The sequence below is a fragment of the Camelus ferus genome, chromosome 19 (assembly GCF_009834535.1).
Source record: "Camelus ferus isolate YT-003-E chromosome 19, BCGSAC_Cfer_1.0, whole genome shotgun sequence".
Classification (NCBI taxonomy): domain Eukaryota; kingdom Metazoa; phylum Chordata; class Mammalia; order Artiodactyla; family Camelidae; genus Camelus; species Camelus ferus.
Genome location: NC_045714.1, coordinates 13,507,334 through 13,531,897, shown reverse-complemented (window position 1 = coordinate 13,531,897; position 24,564 = coordinate 13,507,334). Strand labels below are relative to the sequence as shown.

Sequence of the window (24,564 nt, the reverse complement as noted above, 5' to 3'; positions counted from 1 at the left end):
CTGTGTGTGGAAGCCGGGCTGTATGGCCCTGTGGGGCACTGCCTGTGTGCAAACTCAAATAAGGAAGAGAGAGTCTCACCTGGCGTTGTGCCACGGCAACCATGTGGGCGCGCTCTCTGCCGCGGTCTGACATCTCGGAGTGAGCTACCCCCGCACGGCAGTGACCGATGCAGTTCTGAAGTCAGACTCACACTAGGTGGGCCTAAGGGGTCTTAGCAGGACACTGCATGGCCTCCCGTTGTGGTACAGGGTGGTGGTACAGGGTGGTGAAGAGTGAACAATAAGAACATGAGATTCATGAAAGTAGAGACTTTGTTAGAGCATTGTTGATGCAGAATCCCCAGTATCTAGGAAGGATGGGTGGATGGTAAGTGGATGGATGGCGGATGAATGAATGGGTTGATGGATGGATGCATGGGTGGGGGGGTGGAGGAATGGGTAACTGGATAGATGAATGCATCAGGGCGGTGGGTGTGTGGATAGAAGTGGATGGATAAGTGAATGGATAGGTACATGGGTGGGTGAGTGGATGGATGAATGAATAGATGAGTGGATGGATGGATGGTGGATGAATGGATGGATGGATGGTGGATGGATAGATGGATGGTGGATGGATGGGTGGATGGATAGTGGATGGATGGGTGGATTGGTGACGATGGATGGAGGATGGATGGATATATGGATGGATGGATGGGTGGGTGGGTGGATGCATGCATGCATGGGTGAGTAAACAGATGGCTGCCCAGGTGAGTAAATGGACAGGCAGCTGAGTGGTTGTGTGGATGGATGGTCACAGGTACTCTTTTACAAAAACTTAAAGGAAAGGCATTAAAGTGTCTCCAGGCTCCTCTACAACTGCAGCCTGTCTGGCCTCAGTGTAGGAGCGGAAGCCACCTGATCTCAGGACTTAGACTAACTGGTTGAGATTCCTGCTCAGCCCCGAGCTGTGTGCCCTTGAGCAAGCTGCTTCACTTCCCTGAGTTTCCTAGTTCTTATCTGGGACAAGGGGATGACATGACACTCATGCAAGGTCTGGGCAGGGAGCCTGTGGTGCTAAAAGCCCCCAGACACTAACTACGATGATTAGTTCTCTAAAGCACCGAACGTTCTTAGCTACTTAATGTTACACCCTTGGTAGCTTTGATGGATCCCCTCTCAAAGTTTCTAAATTGGGAACACTAAAAAATAAATGGCATTTCAGGGCCACAGGGAAGTTGCCATGCTAGAGTTGCTAAGGTCTTTCCGGAAGGATTCCTGGGGCTTGTCTCTCACACATGGCAGCTTGCACCTGCTTGAGCTGTGCTTCGTGGTTCTTACCCTGTTTCTTCTTTAAAGCAACTCTGAAGTACACGAGGTGACGCAGTAGCACACAGCGAGCTCCACCCCAGGTTGGTGGCGGCCGAGGGCCCCCTTTCCGACGTGCACTGGCTGAGCTGAAGCCCGTCCTGGGCCCCGGAGAACACTTGTGTTTTGATGCTTAATTTTCAATTTGCATCTTTAAAAAGGTAACATTTGATCCAGATGAGTTGGTCTGGTCTGAAATATTTATCTGTGAAGAAGACATTTTAGTTCCGTATGGGGAGGGAGGAAACCCTTTCAAAATGGAAGTTACTTAAAGAGCATTCCGGGGGCGGAGTGCGTCTCCCTCCGAGTCCCAGCTGTTTCAATGTCTGATGGTTCTGATTCTGGTACCAGATGAGCAAGGAGCTCAAGGTCAAGGCCTCGCTCCCCGAGGTGCCCGCAGGCTGTTCCAAGGCCGTGCTGGACCGTGAAGCCCTCTGCGTCCGCGCAGTCCACGCTGGGCTTTGGAAGGCAAGAACATCGTGTAAGTGTCCACGCGGCCTTCCTTCTGATGCAACCACCCGGCGGTTTTCTATCCTGCTCGATTTGGACTTTAAATGTCAGGTTCAGGAGTGGAGAAGCCAGTGGGAGTCGGTGTCCTCAAAGGCACAGGTTCTGTGTGTGGTCCCAGTGGGCTCGGGCCCCTGGCCGCCATCTGGCTGGCCTGCTTGAAGACACGTGAGGGGCCGGGGGCACTAATGACCACAAAGAGCTTCGTTCCACTCTGCAGGCTGTCAGGAGCCCCACTGAAAGAACAGGTTATCCCACCCTCCAAAAGCACGTCGCTCCCATGGCATTTGTAAGCAGCATGAAATGGGAGGAAAGACGGTCTGTAAGGCAGGATGTCACCCCACTCCCCACCCACCCTGTGCCCCAGACCCCGAGCTCGGTCAGGGCGAATGAACACCGGAACCTGGCTCTTCCCCGTTCATCCCGCCGCCATGCGAGTGTCAGCTGCACCCAGTGCAGAATCTGGCGGGAGGCTGACCACAACTTTTTTCTTTTTTAAAAAATGTGCACCAGTATGTAACACGGATACAGTAATGCTGTGCACTGGTTTTCAGGTGGCAGCCTGATTGTTTTCACAGCCACACGTGCCCAGGCAGATGACACCGGGGTGCACATCTCCAACGCGGCCAGCGTCCCAGAACACTGCCTCCCGCCCATTCACAGGCAACAGCCCCCAAGCAGCCCACAATCCCACTGTCATCAACCAGTGTGGGCGGCAGAATCAGGGCCCCCAACCATGTCCACGTCCTGGTCCCCAGAACCTGTGAAGATGTGACCACAGAACAAAAGGGCCTTGCAGACGACGATAACTTTGAGATGGGAAATTATCCTGAATTCTAGCCGGGCCCAGTGTAATCACAAGGGTCCTTGTAAGAAGGGGGCGGAGTCAGAGAGGGACACGCGGTGGCAAAAGCCCCAGACAGAGTGATGTGGGGCTGGGAGCCAAGGAGCCTGGAAGCCTCTAGGTGCTGGAAAGGCCAGGAAACAATTCTCCCCTGGAGCCCACAAAGGAGCAGGACCCCGTGACCTACTTTAGACATCTAACCCCCAGAATGGCAGGGATCAATGTAGGTGTTTGAGCCACTCAGTCTGTATCAATGTGTTACAGCGGCCACAGGAAACAGGGATGGTTAGTTTGGTCTGCTCATAGACTTCACGTGACTGGAGGGGTTGGCACGTGCCCTGTGAGTGTGGCTCCGTTTGCTCAGCGCACCATCACTGACGCTCACCGGTGTCCCCGCGAGCAGCTCCGCCCTGCGGTATGGACCTGCCCTGGTCTTTCTCCCCGCCGTCCTGTGTGTGTACAGTGGGGAGCTCCCAGTCTTGAGACGCTATGAATAAAGCTTCTATGAACATTCTGAACATTTTTAAAACTAATTTTTTCATTGTGATATATGCACTCATTTCTCCTGGGACTATACCCAGGAATAGCATTTCTAGAGAACTTCACAAAGAAATTTCTGCTTGGTTTTAGGGAAAGCTGGCAAACCCTCGTCCAAAGTGTTTGCACTGATTTCCAGCACTATTCATGAGGTGTTGATAAGAGTACAGTTGCTCACATCATCGTGACTTCTAACCACAATCTTACCACTTCTTCACTGAGAACTATTTATTTGAACAACTACCAGGAGTTGGATCCTTGGATCATTCTTATATTTCAGCCTCAGATCTCTCAGAGGTGAGAACATTAACGAGTTTAATGACATGAACACGGGGATTAGGGCCGCGGCTGTGTGGGGGGTCCCTCCACTCTCATCTCCTATTCCTCACTTTCTGAGACAGGGTTGATCTCAGTCCCTAAGATCCTAAGCAGACACCGAGGTCTGTCTCTGGGATGTGGGACTCTGGCCACACGGGGCAACTCCAGTGCACAGGGGTGGGGGATCCCAAAGCACTCTGAGGAAGTGCGGGCTCTCCTGAATGAGGGGTGTGGAAGCAGTACGTCTTCACAGGACAGAGTGAGAGGGAATGGCCGGGCCGAGGAGGGCAGCGGAGCGGAGCGAGGTCGGCATGGCCTCTGGGAAGTGGGACCCGAGCTCCTGCACCCCCTGGGGAGGCAGATGCAAGACACAGAGGAGCAGAGCTCTCAGTGTGCTCACGAGGCCACACCAGGCCGGGGGAGGCATTTGGATGACGTATCTGAGACGATGGTGGAAACGTTGCCCGGTTTTCTCAACGACATTCTTCCTGAAAAGAATGAGCTCTCCCCCGACCCCCTTGCAGATCCCTGAAGCCCCGGATACGGGGCATCTCCCTTAGGAGAGGACTCAGACTAACAGGAAATTCGGCCATAAGAAAACAGGGTACTATTTCCATCCGAAGTCCCGTCCACGTGGGCTCCCTTCCTTTATCTAAGGCACGCCAAGAATAACCACGCCTCCCCCTCTGACCGTCGTGATCACAGTTAAGACCCGGAGCCCCAGGTCAGCACCGGGTGCGCTGGCTGCTTCTAGTGCCACCCGGCATCTCAGAAAAGGCAGGAGGTGTGAAATTTACCTGAGGCCTCGACACAAAGCCACGCTACCATCGTGGGGCGAGTGAAAGGTGTGACGGTTAGACAAACGAACCCAGCTTCCAGGGAAGCGCCACCGCTCAGGACTTCACCAGTGTCATCGCTGGTCTCGGAAATTACAGCAAACAGAAGAAGAGCAGAGGACTGAAGGGGGAAAGAGCAGGGCCTCCTTCCCTGAGCAGCAGGGAAGCACGCGTGGATGGGGCGGTGGGGGCCGCGGTCCTGGGCCCCCGCCCGTGGCTTCCCCTGCAGCACGTGCAGGTCCTCCCCGCCCGGCGCCCGGCCCCCGGGACGCCCGCCGCACCTCGGAGCAGCAGCACGTGAAGGCACGAGGTCCTCTCATTAGTCCTTAACTGAGCTTGTCAGTCACCTAATTGCTTCAATAAAATATAATTAATTAAGAATAACACGTGGAGATATTTACATGAGCTGAAGACCGCACATTGCGATTTCCAGATTTTTCCTGATAAACTGTCCTGCCATCCATCTTGTCGTATTGGGGAGCTACTCCACAGTCAAAGCTGTGGCTTCCCCACTGCCTTTGGGTTTAGGGGATAAAGACATGTAAGGTTTATTGTTATCTGTTCAGAAAAAGGTGTCCCATGCAAAACCCAGACCACAGGCAGAAGCCGCTGGAAAAAAGATGCTGAGACGGGAATCTGTGAGGGGAAAACAGCCACATGTAGGCACATGGCCGCCTGGAGGGCGCCTCAGAAAGTGACACCCTGAGATCTGGGCAGAAATAAGGGATGTGGAAAAGGGTCCCTTCCCGTTCTCTGGACTCGGCCTACCCAGTTTCCAAGAGATTACGTGATTAGAGTCATTGCACCCACAAGGGCGGGCACAGGGGGTGGCACAAAGTGGTCACTTTCCAGAGTGTCCTGACTTCTAGAGAGGTGACACACGACACAGAGCATGACAACAACCCAAGATGAGTGAAGCAACAACCGGGGCCATTACCACCCCCGCCCCCCCGCCCCCACTCCTCAGGTCCAGAAAAAGTAAGTTAGCCAGTAGGAAAGGCTGCATCAGGCCTCGGCTGACTGTACATGCAGACACTACCTCAGGCTTGTAAAGCTGTCTTTGCTTATGTAAATGAAGCCCAGAGATGGGCAATCCAGGGGATAACAGGGGACGGCAGAGTGGGGGAGACTCAGCCTCCTCTGTGTCTCTGCCCTGTGTACATGTGGCTTCCAGTTTCAAAGTCCCTTCATGGTCCAGGACGGCTGCTGGACTTCCAGCCATCACTTCTATATTCTACACGGAAAAAAAGGAGGAAGGAAGGAGGCTGAGGGGGAGGCATAAGGGGAAATTCGCAAAAAAAAAAAAAAAAAAAGGCAAGTTTTCAAAAGTCCCACGAAATTTTCCTGCATAATTGCATTGGGCAGAACTCAGCCTTGTGGTGACACCTGGCTATGAGGGAGCCTGGGAAACAAGTCTTTTGGCTGGTAGATTATTTGTCCTGAGTGAACTTGTGGATCTATAAATAAGGAAGAAAGGGGAAAAGGATGCTCTCCAACAGACTCCACCATGGCAACCAGTGAAAATGTGGCTTAGCTTTTCCGTTTTTCCATCTGTGAATTGGTCTAACGCCCATCAGGTAGGACACGTGCATGCCTTAGGACCAAAACTCTCTGCAGACACTCGTTAGGATAAAACCCATTCTGCGCTGCAGAGCTGAACAGCCAGGGCAGACGCTGCAGAGGAGCTCTCCAGCCTGCGCAGACTGCCTCTGACATGTCTGTGGTCGCCCATGACACATCGATGCCACAGGAGCCACACCTGTGCCACCAACGGGCCTGGAACCTGTGGACTCCTCACCACTGTGGGGACCGCCCGCTGGTAGGAACCCATGGCCACTGCATGATAAATGTCACCTCTGCCCACTGGCTACCAGCCAGAACTAGACTCACAGCCACACCTGACTTCAGGGGGTCTTGGCAACGTACCTGGAGCACAGGGGATGCTCAGTGAGCACGGCTCACCCTCAGGAACTGTGACCCCTGCTCCACATCACTTCTGAACAAAAGCGTGCACAACACGTGTATGGCAAGAAAACCCACAGGAAAATGGACACTTGCCTACCTTTTCCAAAAGCGAGGATGAATCTTAGTGAGAAAGGCAGTCTGGAACCCTGCCAATGCTTTCCTGGAAACTGCATCTGAAAGGCATCAGGACAGAATGGACAATCCCGAGAAACATGGCAAAATAAACGCTCGCTCAGCTGGATTCCACTGGCCCCAGGCATGGGTGTCCAGCCTTGGGGGGGGCATGCCTCCCCTGTTTACACAGAAGGCCTGGGGCCACCACGCGGGGAGGTGGGCTCGGGGCCACGGCTGGGGCTTTCTGGAGCTTGAAAGCACAGGAGTCCCCTGAGGCTGCAGGCAGGGGAGGAAGGCTGCCCTCGCCCTTCGGTGGGTGCGATTTTTCTTGTTAAATCAAGTTTCAGTGGCTCGTGCAGAACAACACTGCTTATTTTTCTCAAGAGGCAAGTGGTTTCTCCAACCTCAGCCATTAGTGAACCCATGGAAGCAGACCAAGTCTTGGGTGGCTAGTGTCGTGGGTCAGCTCGGCTGGGCCAGATATTCCATCCAGCACCAGTCTCCAGCTGAAGGTATTTGGGGGGTGAGACTAACACTGAAATCAGTAGACTCTGAACAAAGCACAAGGCCCTCCATGATGTGGGTGGGCCTCACCTAATCTGAGACCTTAACAGAGAAAAGACGGCGTTCCCTTGGTGAAGGGAGAATTCTGCCAGCAGACTGCCTTCCGATGCAACTGCACCATCCATCGGAGCCACTCTTCCCTGGGCCTCCAACCTGCTCTGCAGATTTCAGACTTGCAGGCCCCCATCATCACGTGAGCCAAAGCCTTAAGGTCAGCCCCTCTCTCCACACACACATCCTGTTGGCTCTCTTTCTCTTGAGAACCCCACTGATGCCAAGCCCTTCCTGCTCGCTTTACCCATATACGTCTCAAGTAACATTATTCTGATCTTCGTTTGTGAATAGCACCCTTGGGAACATCATCTCTCCTCTACCTCCGCTGTGAAAATCCAGGATGCAAATCTATCATAATGCAAAAAGCAAGCTTCCGTCAATATTTAAAGCTGAAAATCTTTCGAGGTACCTCATCAATTCCAAGATAAATAAGCAAGACTGATCCACTTGGATGCTCATTCAATGCTAATATGAGAACGCGAATCTCTGTAAACGTAAACAGCCAGCGAGTCTTGCAGAAAGAGCTCCTGGATGCTCACTCCTGACAGCCGAGCTCCAGCTTCTGTAGCTCATGGTGGGCAGAGCCGGCCACTGCCCAAGCCCTGGTTCCCATCCCACAGGAAGCCCCGGCCCCGGTGAAAAGTCCCTCCTGTTGACGAAGCGTGCTTGAAAAACAGTAACAGCGACATGGCCAGGCTTTTACAGAATGTCTCGGTGACCTGGTCCCTGAACCCTGACATGTGTGAGACTCCCATCATCCCTCCGTCTCTTCGTCTGCCCGCTCCGCCGCCACTTCCCGGGGGCAGGTGCCGGTGCCCCGCAGGCACTGCCCGCCCAGACGCCAACCAGGTGGGGGCCCCTCCTCAGGCAGAAATTATTTCTTTTCCTAACAGAAACTGCAGTGTAGTTTAAATGTTTAAATTCCACACATCAACACTTTAAACAAGAAAAGAAAAATAACACAACCCTGCAATGCAACGCCTCGCTGAAGAACAAGACGGGACTCGTGAGAAGGGCCACGTCTCAGGGCGGCACAGCCAGAACGGGGCACAGGCTTCCAGTTCAGTCTTGTCTGCACATCAGGGGCACTCCAGGTCACCTCGGGCCCACCTTCAAAAGCCTCTGTTTCAAAACCCGCGCGTCTAGGAAAGCATGTAATACATGCAACAAAGCACGGAAGTCGTCAAGGGTGCAGATGCAGTGGGTTTTCACAAACCCACCTGGAAACCGCCGCCCAGACCAGGGAATGATCCTGACAGCCTCCTGGGACCGCCCAGCCTCCCGCCTCCCAAAGGAAACTGCCCCCCACCCCCCACCCCAAAGAGGCTTCATTTTAAGTCTTCCTAGATGTTCCGTATTTCAATGAGTACTTTTATCAAGATAATTTTCACCGAGTTTAAAGATTTAAGTAGTATTAAAAAGTACATCAAGAAAACTGCTAGACTCCTGTCACACCCTCCCCAGTGCTGGGGGGGTCCAGCCCCCGGGGGCGCATCCCAGGGCGGATGTGGGACCACAGGCGGGATCAATCACCCCTCTGATGCCTCCGCTTGGCCTGTGGGGCTCTGAGCCCACACCCTGGGAGGGCTGAGCTGGGGGAAGACCAGCACACGAGCCGAGTGGCTCCGGGGCTGTGCCTGGCATGGGCTGAACAACAGACTGCGCACCAGGCCGGAGGGGGTAGCGGCAGGATGTGCACCTGCTTCGAGCGCCCCAGGTGGGCTGGACTGCTCCTGCGCAGATGGTCCGAGGATGGTGCTCTTGGAGGGACTGGGCAGCAGGTGGGCTGGAGAAACGGCCCCTCAGCCTGGCCTCCCAGGTCTGGGTGCACACCAGTTGTTACCATCAGGATGTCATGGGGACCAGAGCATTTTCTGGATCCTTCCAAGACTGCTCCTGCCTGTCATAGCGATCTGAGGAGCTCAGTGAAACGCAGACCCGGGGCCCTGCCCGCAGGACCTGCGTGGGAGGAGCCAGGGTCTGGATCTGCAACGAGGCCCCCAGTGGGTCAGGGCGGTGCACCCAGGGTCTGGGAGTCATTCTTTCTTTCCAGAAGGGGCCACACAGCAAATGTTCCAGGCTTGGAGCGCCATATGGTCTCTGTTGCCATTACTCGGCTCTGCTGTTGTATAAAAACAGCTACAGATGACACCTAACAAATTGGCTGTGTGCCAATAAAACTTTATTTACAAAAACAGGCAGAGGGCCAGATACAGTGGCCCTACCTCTAGTCCCAATCCAAGCTGTCCATCGGCCACATTATGAGGTTAAAGACCACAGAAGAACAAAGCAGATTTGATGGAATCATCTAAAATATCTGAAATAAATGAGACGACCCAAATTTAATCTGGATTTACCCCACCCCATTAGTGATGGAGCCCGTGCGGAGCGTGTGCTGTGCCCTGAGGTAACGCAGTGATAGCAGAGTCAGCACGACCTTTAACAGCTGGGTGTGCAGAATACTAGCAACGTGGCTAACAGTGCCATACATGCATTAATAACACTGTATATATTCCAGCAAAAGGCTCTAAGTTAAGTAAACATCTGTTTTTCTCATCTTTTAATGCGTCCATTTCTGTTGTGTGTTTATCTAGATGACAGTAATGCGAGGGCTCCTGCAAATAATGTATAAAGTGACAGATAACTGTGTTTGGGCCTAAGTGGTCAGATCTTTTTCTCCGGGGTTTGGGAATCACTGAAGCAGTCATGAGTCCCCTGGGTCTTCTTTTCACAAAGCCTCAAAATGTCAGGTGCTCAGACAAAGGCACGTCGGCCCCTTTGCCACAGTCCTCACCCCTCCCTGGCGCCTCCCTTGGACTGTGGTACCACCTTCCACCCTGTTCTTACAGCACAGTTCAGAGGAAGGGGCTGGTCTGACTTTTATGGCCCTAAGTCTCTACCAAAGTGGAAACATGAAAGTGTTTTAGAAAGCCAAGTCTCTAAGGGCTCTGAGCAAAATCTTTCTTTATGGAAATACAGCCATTCCCAGAGCCACTTCCTCCCTCCCCTGAGAGACAGGCAGCAGTGGGACAGCCTTGGTGGGGAGCAAACACTTACAACAGAAATTTGTAACCATTCTGGAACTATTGTCACCATGACGACGGCGGTGATGTGGGTGGTGATGGCTAACTCCTACTCTGCCAGGTGCATCACAGACCCACTTACAGGCGGCGGGAGTGCCATGGAGGTGGAGCCCAGGCCCAGCTTGGTAGGGAAGGCGGAAGCAGCTGACAGTTAACTGCATGATCTCCAGGTCAGACAGCCTAGGTTTGAATCCAGACTCTGCTGCTTCTTAGCTGTGTGACCTTGGGCAAGTTACTAAACTTCTCTGGGCCCAATATTCCCGTTATGTACATTGTAAGAGTATCTACAATACTCTGAACACTGTGCGCTAAGACTAGAGTGCTGCTTGGACCACCGCCCGGCACATGCACGGATTTAATGAGTGCTGGCATTTGCTGGGGGGGAGGGGTCGTCGTCCCTAATTATTGCACATTTATCCCTGGCATGGTGCTCACCTTCATGCATGCCTTAGCTCATCTGATCCTCACAAGAACCCAGTGCTTATTCTGCTATGACAGAGTGATCGGGGTGCACAACCGGGGTCCCTCCAAAATTCATGCTGGCCCTGCTCTACCCTGGGTCCTCCTTACTTGACAGCCACGGGGCAGACACTGAACATGGGGCCTGGCTGCAATAGTCATTCAACAAACACCTGCCCAGCGGTGGGCGTACTGGACGTAGGCCTGGCTGGCGCTGACTCAGAGCCACTTTTCTGAGAGCATCTTCACGCCCCCGTCTGCCTCCAATCAAAGCTCCAGGTTTAATTTTGCCAGTGCCCAGGGACCTTCCAGATCAGAGGGGCGGGGGGTCGCTCACCATGCATCAGATGCTTGGTGAGGAAGCCCCCATGGCCCTGCACACTGACGGAGGCCAAGTGCAGCCCTGCTTTTCTCTCAAGGAACATGGGGGCCCCCATCAGGGGAGAGAGAGACGAGGCCACCCCAGGCTGGCTCACGTGAGGACCGATTAAACAGTGTTGTCAATGTTACCAAGACTTCACTGTAGAAAGCAAAGGCCCTCAGGTCAAACAAGATAATAAAAAGGACCTTCCTACAGAGATTCAGCGGGAACTGACTTAGACAGAAATCAGAAGCAAAGTAAATGGCACTAATCACCGCCTGGGCCCAGCAGGTGGCAAACATGCTGCTGTCCCCACATTTCCTGTCCTGTTGGTCCTCCGGCGGGTGACAGGCGCACCCGGCCGGGACCCAGAGCCTCTCCCGGGGGGAAGAGGGCTCCCGCGACTTCCTCCCCATGGGGCAGCTTTTGTGCTGGGCACCGCGTTATTTCCACGTCAAGCGACACGGGAAAACAGCGGTGGGAGGAGTGAGGGCTAATGCATTTGACATTTCTGGAGAAACGCGGTGGGGGGAGGTTCGTGTTTCTCTGTCCCCAACTCCTCATGAAGTAAACGTGCAATACTGAGCTTCTGGTGAGTGCCGCGAAAAACAGTCTGAGATTCTTTGAAAATGTCAGATTTAACAGCACGGGAAAATGTCTTTTGACTCAGAAGATGGGAGCTCAGGGGAGCTGGATTAACAACAGAGCACAACATTTTACCAAGTAATAGGACCATATTTCCCCTTTATGGGCCACTGCTCAGGGCAACACTTAATCTCTCGAGTTTAATGAACTTTTAAAACTACTCAATAAATACTCAAGGCCGTGACAAGCACTGTCACAAGATAAATCCAGCCCTACTTCAATGGACTATATCATTTTTGTTATTAAAAAAGGTTAATTTTCATATTCAGGGAACTCAGTTCTCTGGAAAATAACGTCAGAGTCCTGCGCATTCTGTGATGGCGGCTCCCCGTGGTGGCGGCTCCCCGCAGGGGCGCACACCCAGTGGGTGCGGGGGCTTGGGAGCGTCACAGAGCGAGCACCTGCAGACCCCCAGCTCCAGCTCCCTCCCCACCACCGGGGGGACAGGGGGGGTGGGGGGAGCATGTCCCCACTCTGCTGCCAAACACTACATTGGCCAAACCTTAGTTGTGCTTAGAAGTGGAAAGCAGTTCTTTAATATTTTAAAATTTATTTACTTATTTACTTGAAGTCTAGTTGGTTTACAATGCTGTGTTAGTTTCCAGTGTACAGTATAGTGATTCAGTTGTGCATATATATATATATATATATATATATATATATATATATATATGTATATATTCTTTTTCAGGTTCTTTTTGGAGAGCTGTTCTTGCAGGGTGTCCCTGACCCACATTCTGCAGCACAAACGGTCTCCACCCAAAGTGAATTTGCTCTGTGAGGTTCTCTGGGTTTTCTAAGAGCCCAGGGTGAAGCTTAAAGCCGTGCACCCTGCTCCATGCACCCAGACTCCAGCAGGCGTCACAGCTCACAGGACAGCCCCTGGCGTGCCAGGCCCGGGGAAGCCCGGGGAAAGGCTGCGCTCCTCGGCTGCCCGTTTACCGGGATGCTCTCTGTGCACTGCTGACAAAGGGCTGCTTCCTCCACTGGCTTCTCAGCGTCTTCTGCTGGATGCAGGGAGAGGGAGGGGTGCCCAGCAGAAATAGATCCCCCAAACCCTGCAGCCAAGGTGCCCCTCCCACCCCGCCGGCTGGGTGCACGTGGCCGGGCAGGCCCTAGGAGAGCTGCCTGAAGCAGGCAAATCGGACGCAGGGCCGGTAATCAGGGACAGACGCGTCCTCCACTGGGATTGCCTGTCCCCGGGGCCCAGAGGAGGACCGCCCACCAGCACAAAAATACCGTCTCCCCATTTTTAACCTAGCTTGTTCTGCTTATGTTCCCTGAGGGAGGAGGAGGAGTGGGAACAACTGGTCTTCCTCCCCAAGCACGGATATCCCGGATCCAGGGAACATTCCTGCAGGAACAGCACAGAGGATGTGGGATGCGCTGCTCTGCCTCCGCTCAGACACCCGGAGCCCCATGTGCGGATGGGGCACCCCCGAAGTCTGTGGGAGTGGGGTTTGAGTGGTGGGGACCCTGTCCGCCCTGGCAATGTCCCCCCGCCCCACAGAGTGGCTCAGTGGGTGGATGGGCGCCGGGGCGGCCAGTCTCACCCGGGCTGACCCGTCAGCAGTGATGCTGCGGGTGCGAGCCCCATGGGTCCAGCCGCCTGCTTCCCGCCCCATCACACAGCCTTGGCCCCCCACCCCCCAAATGATGCTGCTTCTGTCTGCTTGGGTAAACTCCCGCTTTCCTAGGCTCACTTGTGTGGCTTATCAGGGTGCGCACACCGCAAGGGAGTTTTCTAGAACATTCTTTGAGCCTCCAAGGGTCTCAGGACGCGTGCAGACGCGCACTGGCACTTCCCCCAAGCACGAAACCTGGCGGGCAGGAGAGTCGTGCCTGCTTCCCCACTCCCAGCCCATGTTAGTCGTGACAACTCTTTCAGAGGTAACTCTTAATGACAAAGAAAATTTGGAAAAATGACACAATGGAAAGGAAGAAGTGGTCTTGTGACCTCGAATGGGGTCTCTCGAACTCGGCGCTGCCGACAGTCTGGGCTGGGGCCCCTCTGTGGCGGGCCGTCCCGTGCCTTTGCGGGATGTCTAGCAGCCCCCCGGCCCCCCACCCACCAGACACCAATAGCGACTCTCCCCCTGATGTGCGACAAACACAAACGTCCCTGGGCGCAGCGGGACGTCCGGATCTCCACAAGCACCGGAGCACGCTGGCCGGCTCTCTTCCAACCTCTCCCCCACACAGCCCTTCAGCATCGGTGAGGCGCCCGCTCTGTGCCGGCGCGAGGGACCACGACGAGCAGAAGTTTACAAGTTGCGTCAAGAGATGGAAGGGCTCGCTGGGACACAGGCGGCCCCGCGACAGCGGGCATCAGGGACGGACGCCAGCGGCTGCGCCGGGCGGGGGAGAGGCCCAGCCCCCCAGCTCGGCCTCCCCCCTGCCCGGCCTGCGCTGGGGCCACGGCTGACACCCTGCCCTTGCCAGGAACAACCTTCAGTTATTTTTTTTCTCTGAAAACAAAAATCAAACGCCCCCAAAAACCAAACCAAACCAGACCAAACACCCTCCAAGCTTTTAGAGTATGTCCCTGACTTGACGCTTCTCCTCCTTAGAATATCTCCTGAGGAGAGAGACATTCAAACATAAAAAGATTTAACTTCAAGGCTGTTTATCCCAAAGCTGTTTATAATTGTGAAAAACTGAAACAACTTTCACATCCAAACAGAAAGGATTAGTTAAATATAGTATGCTGTGCTCACACAATAGCATAATCAAGGTTATGTTTTGGTATATTTTGTTTTTATGAAACTGCTTCAGAAGATGCTGTTAGATGAAAAAAAGCAGACCACAGAAGTGCAGAACATGTGTCTGTGTGCGTCTGTGTGTGTGTACGTACGCAACATCCATCAATTGTCACGATACGTTTGAACATCCATCCGTTGTCCAGGACGTATTCAAGAATCAAGCCGTAGCACAAGATGTAGTAGATCCATTTGTGTTAAAAATAACAACCACGAGACAGAGAAACGGGCAGGAGGCAGGACTAGGGGTGTGACAGGCCACCCACGTGGCGCTAAGCACTCACGGAGATGTGACCTGTAAGTCGCGCATCGCTGGCCCGGGTCCCGCGCGCACACTGCCCAGCCCGGCCCGACCACACGTGGGAGGGGCGCGATGACCAAGCGCTCCTGGCCGCGGCTCATGGGCGTGTATTTTCTTACTTCCATTTTGGAGAGTAATTGGGTGTGATGGTGGCATGTGGTACGTTTGACTTCTTCAGCCTCTACCCAAGCGAGAGAAACTCTCACCTGTGCGTCCACAGAAACGGGGACCACGGCTCACAACCGCAGAGACGTGGAGCAGACCCTGAAGTCCACGTACAGGGGGGCGGGCCGACTGTGGTACGACGGAGTGTGCTCTGGGGGGCAAAGGTATGCTTTGTGATGTGCCAGTATGATTCTGAGTGACAAACAGTAAGTGTCCAAAGATTACATACAAAGATGCCCATTTATGAAAATTAAGATAACCAAAACCAAAGGATACCTACTTCTCAGTGAAACACACAGATGTGACAAGGCTGATTCAGACAGCAAGCGGGGCTGCGCAGTGGGGTGATTTAGGACAGGGGTTCCCTGGGTGGAGGGGGGAGGGGAGGGGGCAGTGGGAGGTGGGGAGAGGGTGTGGGGGAGGGGCCGTGAAGGGGGTGCAAATGCTCATCTATGCTCTTGTTTTGGGGGGTTATTACTAAAAATGTATTTATAAAAATGAGAATGCGCCGTCAGCCAAGAGTCAGGGTTACTTGAATGTCCACCTAATTTAATTTACATGCCAGCTGACCAGGGGTCTGCGTGCTCCGTCGGGGGGGCTCACTGGCCGCCTTCAGACGAGAGGGGGGAACGGGCACCTTCCGCCTTCCATCTTTCTCTCCTGCAGGGTTTTCTTTTTCTTCTAACCATGGGTGTATTTTCCTTTTCTCATTCTTTTTAAACAAAATAGCAGCATTTAGAAAGAATCCCAGCCAGTAATGTAAACCCAAGTCAGAGACATGGGAAACCGGCCCCTCCCAGGTCACAGGCCCGCGGCGCGGACCCCGAGCACAGCCGCCGCTCCCCGTGCTGGTGCCGCGGGCGCACCTGCTCTTCCTAGAGGCCCAGCTCTGACCTCCTTGCAGGAGCCCTCTGGCACCTGTCATGCACAACTGTTTCCTAAGGACACAAGACACCCAGGACGGCAATCACGGTCTACTGACTCGAGCCTCACTTGGGTGCCGGCCCCGTGCTGGGCGCCACAGCACAGCTCCCACATTCAGCCCTGATGGCGACCCACGGGTACACGCCATCACCCCGGAGTTGGGGAGTAAAACACCCCGGGGGTGAGAGAGTCTCTCCGAGCCCTGCAGCAAGAGCAGAGTCAGGGAAACACTGGTCCCTCCACAGTCACCCTGTCTCCTGTGCCTGTCGGAGACCTCGGGACTCTCCATCCCGCCTTGTTCCCCCAGAGAAGTGAGCGTCCGGAATGGGCTCAGCGGGGAGGGCTGGTGGGGAGGAGAAAGGGGGTCGGCAGGCTGGTCGGAAGAAATTATTTAGAATGTGGTACAAAGGATTGGACGGAACGTCGGGAGACACAGAGGGCAGAGGGAGAACTTGTAAGACGTCTTGACGGAAGTTCAAGTAGCCTTGCAGGGCTGCAGGCCCCCAGCTCCTGGATCTGGGGCAGCACCCTGACCGCCAGTCCCCTCGTGGGCGGGGGTCTCCTCCATGCCGCGGGCCTGGATGAGATGCCAGCTCGCCCACAGCCCCACCCAGCTACTTGGGGTTCGGTTCTGAGCCAGTTTCCAGACTTACATTTCCTCCCCTGTGTCAGTTCCAACAACCCTCCGTGGCGTTCACTGTCCCTGCTTTGGGCTGCGTAGTGGGATGAATGGTGTCCCCTCAAAAGATAAGTCATGCTCGGACCCTGTGAATGTGACCTTATCTGGCAAAAGGGTCTTTGCAGATGTGATTGAGTTAAGGGTCTTGAGATGATGGGGTGGGCCCTACGTCCAGTGACAAGTGAACTTACAGGAAGACAGAAGACAGGACCCAGAGGAGCCACGTGGTGGCGGAGGCAGAGTTTGGAGGGAGGTGCCACAAGCCAAGGACGACACCTGGGGCCACCAGAGCTGGAAGAGGCAGGAAGGACCCTCCCCAAGACGTTCAGAGGAGGAGGCCTGGCCCCCCCAACACCTTGACTTCAGACTTTAGCCTCCAGAATGGTTACAAACTTCTGTTTGTTGCTCAGTTGGGGCGATTTGTTGTGGTGACCCCAGGACACCAGCACTGCTGTCACACACTCTGCCTTTTTTCAGGGGGGCGGCAGTGGGGACCCTGGCAACCTGCCCACGGGGACGTCCTCGCCCAGGGGCTGCCTCCTTCCACACCTGGTCCCCTGTTTGCTCACCTGCACCCTCTTCAGAGGCTGCGTCTCTCCCTCTTCTTATCATCCCGATGAAAACCCCACCCCTACCCCCACCCCTCGTCTTCACACAGTAAGTTAGCGCCGCCGAGTTAGAACATTCCACCAGCCATCTGGGGAGTTACAGGCAGCAGGTAAACCCGTTTCTAGTTCTCATTTCTTATTTTCACATCTATGCCACTGATTTAAGTGAAAGATTTGGGTGCAGATATCAGAGATCCCCTCTTCTGGGCATTTCTGCTGATAAAGGTGATGTTTTTAAACAGTTCTCTGAAAGACATTACCTGATTGAGGTTTCTCCCCGTTACTTGATTACATAAAAATCAAACTGGATAAAAAAAGGAGTAAATAACTCACATGCTCTTGGGTGGGTGGGTGGGTGGGGCTCAGTTTTCAAAGTGGGGCTTTCCCAGGTCAAGGCTCTGCCGGCGCTGTCGGGGTCCTCCTTAGGAACGGTGCCATTTTGTTCTGAGCTTCCAGCATCTCGAAAAGGGACAAGGCGCACAGAGGCTGGGGGTGGGGGTGGGGGTGGGAGGCGGACCCCACTCTTGCCCGCTTCTCCTCCTTTAAAACTCAAGATCTTCTCACTAAGTGGATGTTTTTGTTTACTGTAAACCACAGGGTTATGCGCAATGGACTAATTATTTCCGCGCCGTCTAAAACAACCCCAGAATAATTGTCTACAATAATTGCTTTCTCCCAAAGAACGCATTTTTCTCCCTTAAATTTCAGAGCCCAAGTTCCTGATTGGGCCCTGGTGATACCATCCATGAAATAAGCAGGATCTTGTATACTGAGTGTCAGTCACAAACGTCCTAGTGACCTTTCAGGGCGCAACACTTGTGGCTTCTTCAAAGGACCGATTAGGGAGAGCCCAGGCATCCCAGGCCCCGTCCCGGTGGCAGTGGGGCAGGGGCTGGGCGAGCAGGCCCTCCGTCCCCGCTCCCTGCCCATCCTAGGGCCGGCCCAGCCTTCCCCTGCGAAGCACCATCCTGAACACCCAGATGGCGACGACGCTGCTCGGCAAGGCTTGTAGTTTTCAAATATTTGCTAGATTGTAAAGGAAGACACTCCAGCGTTGTCACTACAAACACGCTTGTCCGGATGCCCCCGCCTCAGGGTGGACCCTGCCGGTGGCTTCTTGAGCAGGTGCAGCGGTGAAAACTCCCGTGGAACAGAGCCCAGATGTCATCTTTCTCTGTAGAACCCGAACTTCCCCTTGGCCAGAGCTGTCATGGGCCCCGCACCCCCTCTTCTTGCTGTTAAAAATCTCCAAGTTGCAAAACCCATGTCCATATTGAGCCATTTAACAGTTCATATGGTCTTTAAAATGCATGTCGTGCGACAGTGGATCTGGATTTGTGAATGACAGCTTTTTATTAGAGCTGCCTTCCGTCCTCCAGAAAGACAGCACCTTCCTGTCTTTGCTACTTGCCAACAACATCTTGAGGGACCAGGGAGGGGCGTACGTGGGGAGGATGGAGGCAGCACAGGATGAGGAGAGCCTGCGGACAGGAGCCCCCAAATTGTGCGAGTTTACGCAAAACGGGTAACACATCTGCCCACAGACACGGAGTCCGAGAGACAATCACAGCTCCACCAAGAAGTGGCCGGGACAGGGATGAAAGGAGACGAGGGTGACTGACCCACACACGCGCTGGTTCAGCCACTGAAGCAGCAATAAAGGTATCAGCTTAGTGGCCACCGGTAAACGTGTACGGTGAGATGGGCTTTTAACAGCCCAGTGTGGCGTAACCTTAACGCTGGACAGTAAAGTCACTCATTACAATGAATAAATAGCTTAATGGGGTTGGAAGCACCGAGCAGTCTCCCCATAAACGTGTGGGGAGGTGAAGCAGGCGACGGCTGTCACTGAGCATAAATTATGCAAAAATAATACCCTTAATACCATGTCTCCTGCTGCACTGTTGCTTTTGTTGAATATTCAGAGGGTCGGCTTCCCAGGACAGTATCAAATTAGTCTGTGTGATTAAAAAAAAGTCTGCAACAAAATTATCTACACATTCCTTGTCTGCATAACTCTCCGCTTTAAACAAAGGCCAATTATTGTCTGATTTTCTTTGAATGATTTGTCCCTGCTCCAAGCAACGCTACCTGCCGTAAGTGATTTTTCTTTTTGTTTAATATTCCTGAAGTTGACACTTCACTTCTAAAACTTGTGATGGGGATTTAAACAAAGACTGCTCAAGCACAGGGGCAGTGAGCAGAGTTAGTTAAACAGTGGGAACAGGAAAGAATGCCACTGCAATTTTTCAATTGCTCCATAGAAGGATCCTTAATGAAATCAGTGCATTTAAATGAGGCATTTGAAAATCCCCCACCCACTTTTTAGGGTAGAAACATCCCTCCTCTCCATTTTCGGTTGCAAAAGTGATAGTTATACAGTAAACTGTGGGGAGGGGCAGGGTATTTAAATACTGGCCCTAAGAGCTTCCTCACCCCTGCTTTCTCCAAGGCTCCAAATTTGCTTAATGACCTTCAGGATTCTCCTACAGATGCAAACGTTGGACTAACTTCAATAATTAGAAAAATCGCGGATGCAACTATGCCGTCCTGCTTGGCAGTTGCAGGAGCTGCATGAACACTGTGCATGGCGGACCGCCTCCTGGTCAAGGCAGCGCCGCGGCGGGCTGGCCCAGCAGGGGCTGAGTGAGCAGAGCTCTTTCTGGGGCCGATGAGACCCAGCCAAGGGGCTCACTCAACACCGCTTGCATGCTCCCCATCTGGTCTGGAGCAGATCCTGACTCGTGCTGCGATCCGAGCTCCAGCTTTGACCTGTCGAGAAGAGCGCTCCCAGGCCACAGACAGGCGAGATGCCTCAGCGCTGCGTCCACACCACCCCCTGATTTTCACAGCCACCCTACCCGGCATCCTCAACCTCCCCTCTCATACGTGGAAAAAAAACCAAACCCAGGCTCAGGATGATGAAAAATTTGCCTAAAGTCACAAGGTGAAGGGGGACCCAGGATACGTACGCACACCTCTCTGACTTGAAATTAAGCCCTGGAGAGAAGACTCTGCCTCCAACACCGGGCTTGTACCAAAGCCAACGTCCCGGGTGTGATGTTGTACTAGAGTCACGTGACGCGTCACGGGGAGGGGAGACTGGGTAAAGGGACCCTCCGGGACCATCTTTGCAACGTCCCTATAAATCTATGATTATTTTAAACTAAAAGTTTATGAAGTATGTTACGCCATCTTTTTATCCCTCTATCCAAAACTATGCACGGTGGGTTGGGTGGCGGCCCTCCCCCCAAGAGATTCGTCCTCGCCAAGCCCTGGAGTTGTGCATGTCACCTTATTCAGAAAAAGAAGGTTTGCAGACGTAATTCAGAATCTTGAGATAAAGACAGTGTCCTGGCTGATCTGGATGGGCCCTAAATCCAATGACCGGTGTCCTTGTAAGAGACACTCCGAGGAGAGAGACCCCGTGAAGACGGCAGCAGAGATGGGAGGGACGCGGCCACAAGCCAAGGACACCGACAGCCACCAGAGCTGGAGAGGCAGGAAGGACCCTCCCCAGAGCCTGTGGGGGCCACACCTTGCGTCAGCCGCCGCCTGGGAGCCCACTCCGCCACACTTTCAAACTAGGAAAGAAAGGGAGGTAATCTGCACCCCAGTGAGCCTGCAGAACCACGGTTCCCAAACGCACGCACTCAGATCAGCAACACCAGCACCACGCTGAGAGCCCCTCAAAGGACACGGTGGGCACGTCACTGCTTAAAGTTGGGGACACACAGGGGGACCCTTGCACTGCCTGTCCACCCATCATGAGGCCCGTGCTGACCGCTCGTCAGCCACAGTCTTGGGAGCGGCCCCGCGAGGTCCAGCCCGTGGGAGGCCCCCTTATGAAGCAGAGGGGAACCGGCGGCAGCGCTATTTACGTGGCATGAACCATCACTTAACCCTGCAACGTGATTCCCAGGTCACAGCTTCTGCAAGGGACCTCAAGTGAGCTCGACAAGGAGCTCTTTCTGGGAATTTGGGGCACACTCTTCAGACCAGAATAAAGACTCTGAGGTCTGGAAACTTCAGCGATCAGTTGGCTACAGAAAGCCATCACCAGAGCGCCCCAGATACCGTCCAATGTCAATGACACTTCAAGGTCACCTGAACGATCACATCCCATCCAAGTTGCACTTGGCAAAGTCTGGGCACTGGAGGATTTTGCGCTGAGGCCAGAGATGGAAGTGGGAGAAAATGACGGAAGGGAAGGGGCCACGAAACAAGTCAGCCACCGACTGACACACATGGGATGGGACCCTCTGGACTTGCCGGGCCCAGGAGCCCCCACCTGTGGCATCTTGTAAAGGAAGCAGGAAGAACAGAAGCAGCCCGCGGAGCCCCTCGCGAGCACGCCACGGGAGAGGGCCACGCTCCCCGCGCATCTTCTCAGTCTCAGACTGAGCCACAAAGTCTTCAATAACTGCAGAGCGCTGCTCGCAAAACATGTCACCGGCCGTCCCTCCAAACCCCCAGTTACCGCAGCAACGCAGACGTGAGTGACGGCAGCCTCGCCTCACGTCTGGGTGGTGGGTGCGCGTTAGTGTTTTGGTCGTCCCGCAGCTCCGAGCTTGCCTAAGCAGTGCTCACTGTGGGGCATGAAGGCGACAGCCCCACAGCAGGAAACACAGGCTCTCGAGTCAAGAAGCACGGCTGTCCGTGCACAGCCAGCCAGGAAGCCGGTCAAAGCAGGATGTCTGCCGAGGGGAGAGGTGGCCCTGGCTTTGGGGCACAAATCTGGGTGACTCTGAGCAGTCTTGCCACGTCCCTGAGCCTGCGTCCTTCACCTATGATGGGAGATCTCAGCACCCCGTCCCCAGGCTTGCCTGAGAGTCTGCTGAGACAGGTGGTCTGGACGGGGCTGGTCACTTATAAGAGGCGCTCACGCCAACCACACCATGGGGGAGAACACACGGGAAGCGGCATGTTCCCTCCCCCAGGGCTGATCGAAACGCGGCCCGGAAGGCGTCCTCCATGAGCACTCTGCCCAAGTCCACGCCTCCACCCCACCCCCTCGCTCCCACCCTCTCTGGTCTGGCCTCAGGCTTGTCCTGCCTTCACTTCTGCGCTGGGGCTATTTCTCCAAGCTGGGAGAGCTGGCCTCCCTTCCCAGCCTGGTCCAAGCCCAGCTCTCTCCAGGAAGATGGCCCCAGACACTCCTGCCCTCCCTCCTGGGACCTTTGATAACAGCAGTCACATTCTACACCACAGAATTCCAGGGTGATTCATCCTTGCGGCCACTTTCTCACGGAGTCTGTGCTCATCTCACCAACACCAGTGGGATGCAGAAAACAGAACATCACCACCCACTCTACCATATTCATTACCAACACACAACCACCGCCATCCCCAACCCCATTGCCACCACAGTGACCACCGTTACCTCCACCACCACAGTGGTCACCACCATCTCCAGTCCCATCTCTACCACTTCGACCACCACACCATCACCTCTACCATGAACTGTGACCCCAACACCACCCCAGAACAAGTTATTTCACCACCAGCACTACTGTCGTCACCACCACCACCACGGTGGTCACCACCATCACACAACCACCGCCATCCCCAACCCCATTTCCACCACAGTGACCACCGTCACCTCCACCACCTCCACTCCCACCACCACTGCGTCTACCAGCACCATCACCACCCAGCTTTACAGAGCACTTGGTAGATGCCAAGCACACTTCTAAGCACTAACCTTATAAAGACGCTGTGAGGTAGGTATTATCATCCCATTTTACTGAGAACACGGAGACCCAGACAATTTAACTTGCCCGAGGTCACAGGGGAGGTGACTGGAGGACCTGAGTCCAGGCAGGCAAGCCAACGCTCTTAACCACAGCCCCGAGCGCCCCCCGCCCCCTCTCAGCACTCCCAGGGACCCCCTGGGCGCGCGGTGACGTGTCGCGGCGGCCTCACGGCTCAGCCCTCCCCACCGCAGCTGTCGCGGCCTCCGAGCAGCCTTCCCGGACCCCGCGCGGAGGGCTTGTGCTTCTCTGCATCACACGTGCTGCACTCATTTCCTCAGTCCTTGTCGCCTGCCAGACAGGGAGCCCCCAGCAGGGCCGCGCCGTCCTGCCGTCTGACCGCCAGTACCCAGCTCCACGCCTGACCTGTCACAGCTGTTGGACACGTGTTCACAAGCTCGGAGCGCTGATCTGCCCAAGCCTGTGGACCCACCGCCGTCAGGAAGAGCCGGGATCCCCGCGGCGCCACGCCCCCCCTCCCCCCGACGCCCGGCGCTGGGGGGAGCGGCCTCACGCCTGTTTCCGTTATGTTCTGAAGAGGCCAGGGTGTCCCACGTGCTGAGCGTGAGCAAGTCCAAAGGGCGCGCACAGCCGCACACGCCGTGTCTCCACCACGTGCACAAACCACACTCAGCGCTCCCGTTTCCCTGCCTGTCGTAGCCCCACCGCGCGCAGCGGGAAGAAGCAGCATCGTGACTTCACGGTTGGCAAGAGAGCCCCGGGCACGCTCACCGCTGGCCCAAGGTCGCCCGCCGACGCGGGCGCAAGCCTGGGACGAGGACTGACGGCCCCCGGTTTCCGTCTCTAATCCCGTTCGGCGGGGAGGTCACAGACAGCAGGGGGTTCTACAGTTTCATGTGCTGCTTTTTCTCCATTAAGTCCAAACGGTCCTGAGAGGCCCAGGACCGCATCCATTACAAGGGATGCGATGGGAGAAACTCTGCTGCGTTGTCTGCACAGAACAAAGAATATCATTGCTGTTTTTAGAGCAATAAAAGGAGCCTCTGAATGTCTCCAGCAATTCAACAGGAGTGGTCAAAGGGCACAGCCCGTTCTGCTCCTCTGCTGCAGAACGGTGCAGCCGGTCTGCACCGCCTGTCGCCTTGGAGCCACAATTGTCCTGGTCCCGGACTTGGATGGTGCTGCCGGTCACGCCCACAAAGGGCCTGGCAGGAAACACAGGGGCCCAAGGCCTGGAGGGAGCAGCGACGACACAGGGAACCCACGGCTGCCAGCAGGAACTTGGCCCCGCAGCCAGAACCCCCATCGTGTTAGAAAACAAGCCAGAAATCATAATTTTTACGAAAAGTACGATCAAGTGTTGACATCCGAATGAAAAAACAAAACTCCGAAGCGCTGCGCAGGCGTAGAAGAGACACAAACGTTCTCTTCCATCGTAGCCTGGAACAAGGCACTGAATATGGTTTCCCGTGCTCTTCAGCGGGACCTTGCTGCTAATCTGTTTTACCTACAGTAGTCAGTACCTGCAAATCCTGAACTCCTAGCTGACCCCCCGCCCCGGCACCCACAAGTCTGTTTTCTGTCCGTGAGTCTGTCTGACTGTCCTTTGGCTGCAGGTTTAGCCCTTTTAATTCCACGTGCAAGAGCGTCACTGTGCTCTGCGGCCTGAGCCGCAGGCGTGCAGTGATGCCTCTGGTCTGGGCACCCAGTTCTACCAAAAAGCTGGCCCTCCTCCCACCCGGCAAAGGCCCGGAGACACGGCTTATTCCTCCTCATCGGAGAT

General features: G+C 54.6%; 1 protein-coding gene across 5 annotated transcripts in view; it reads right to left on the bottom strand.

Moving 5' to 3' along the window:
* CDH4 (cadherin 4) overlaps positions 1–24,564 on the bottom strand; it is a 465,344-nt gene that overhangs the window by 355,988 nt on the left and 84,792 nt on the right. For 2 of the 5 annotated variants that reach the window (XM_032461484.1, XM_032461483.1), the window contains one exon: positions 6,449–6,524. The exons of the other annotated variants lie outside the window; for them this stretch is intronic. In XM_032461484.1, the coding sequence (XP_032317375.1) occupies positions 6,449–6,524 (76 nt within the window). The remainder of the gene's footprint in view (positions 1–6,448; positions 6,525–24,564) is intronic. 5 annotated transcript variants of the gene reach the window in all.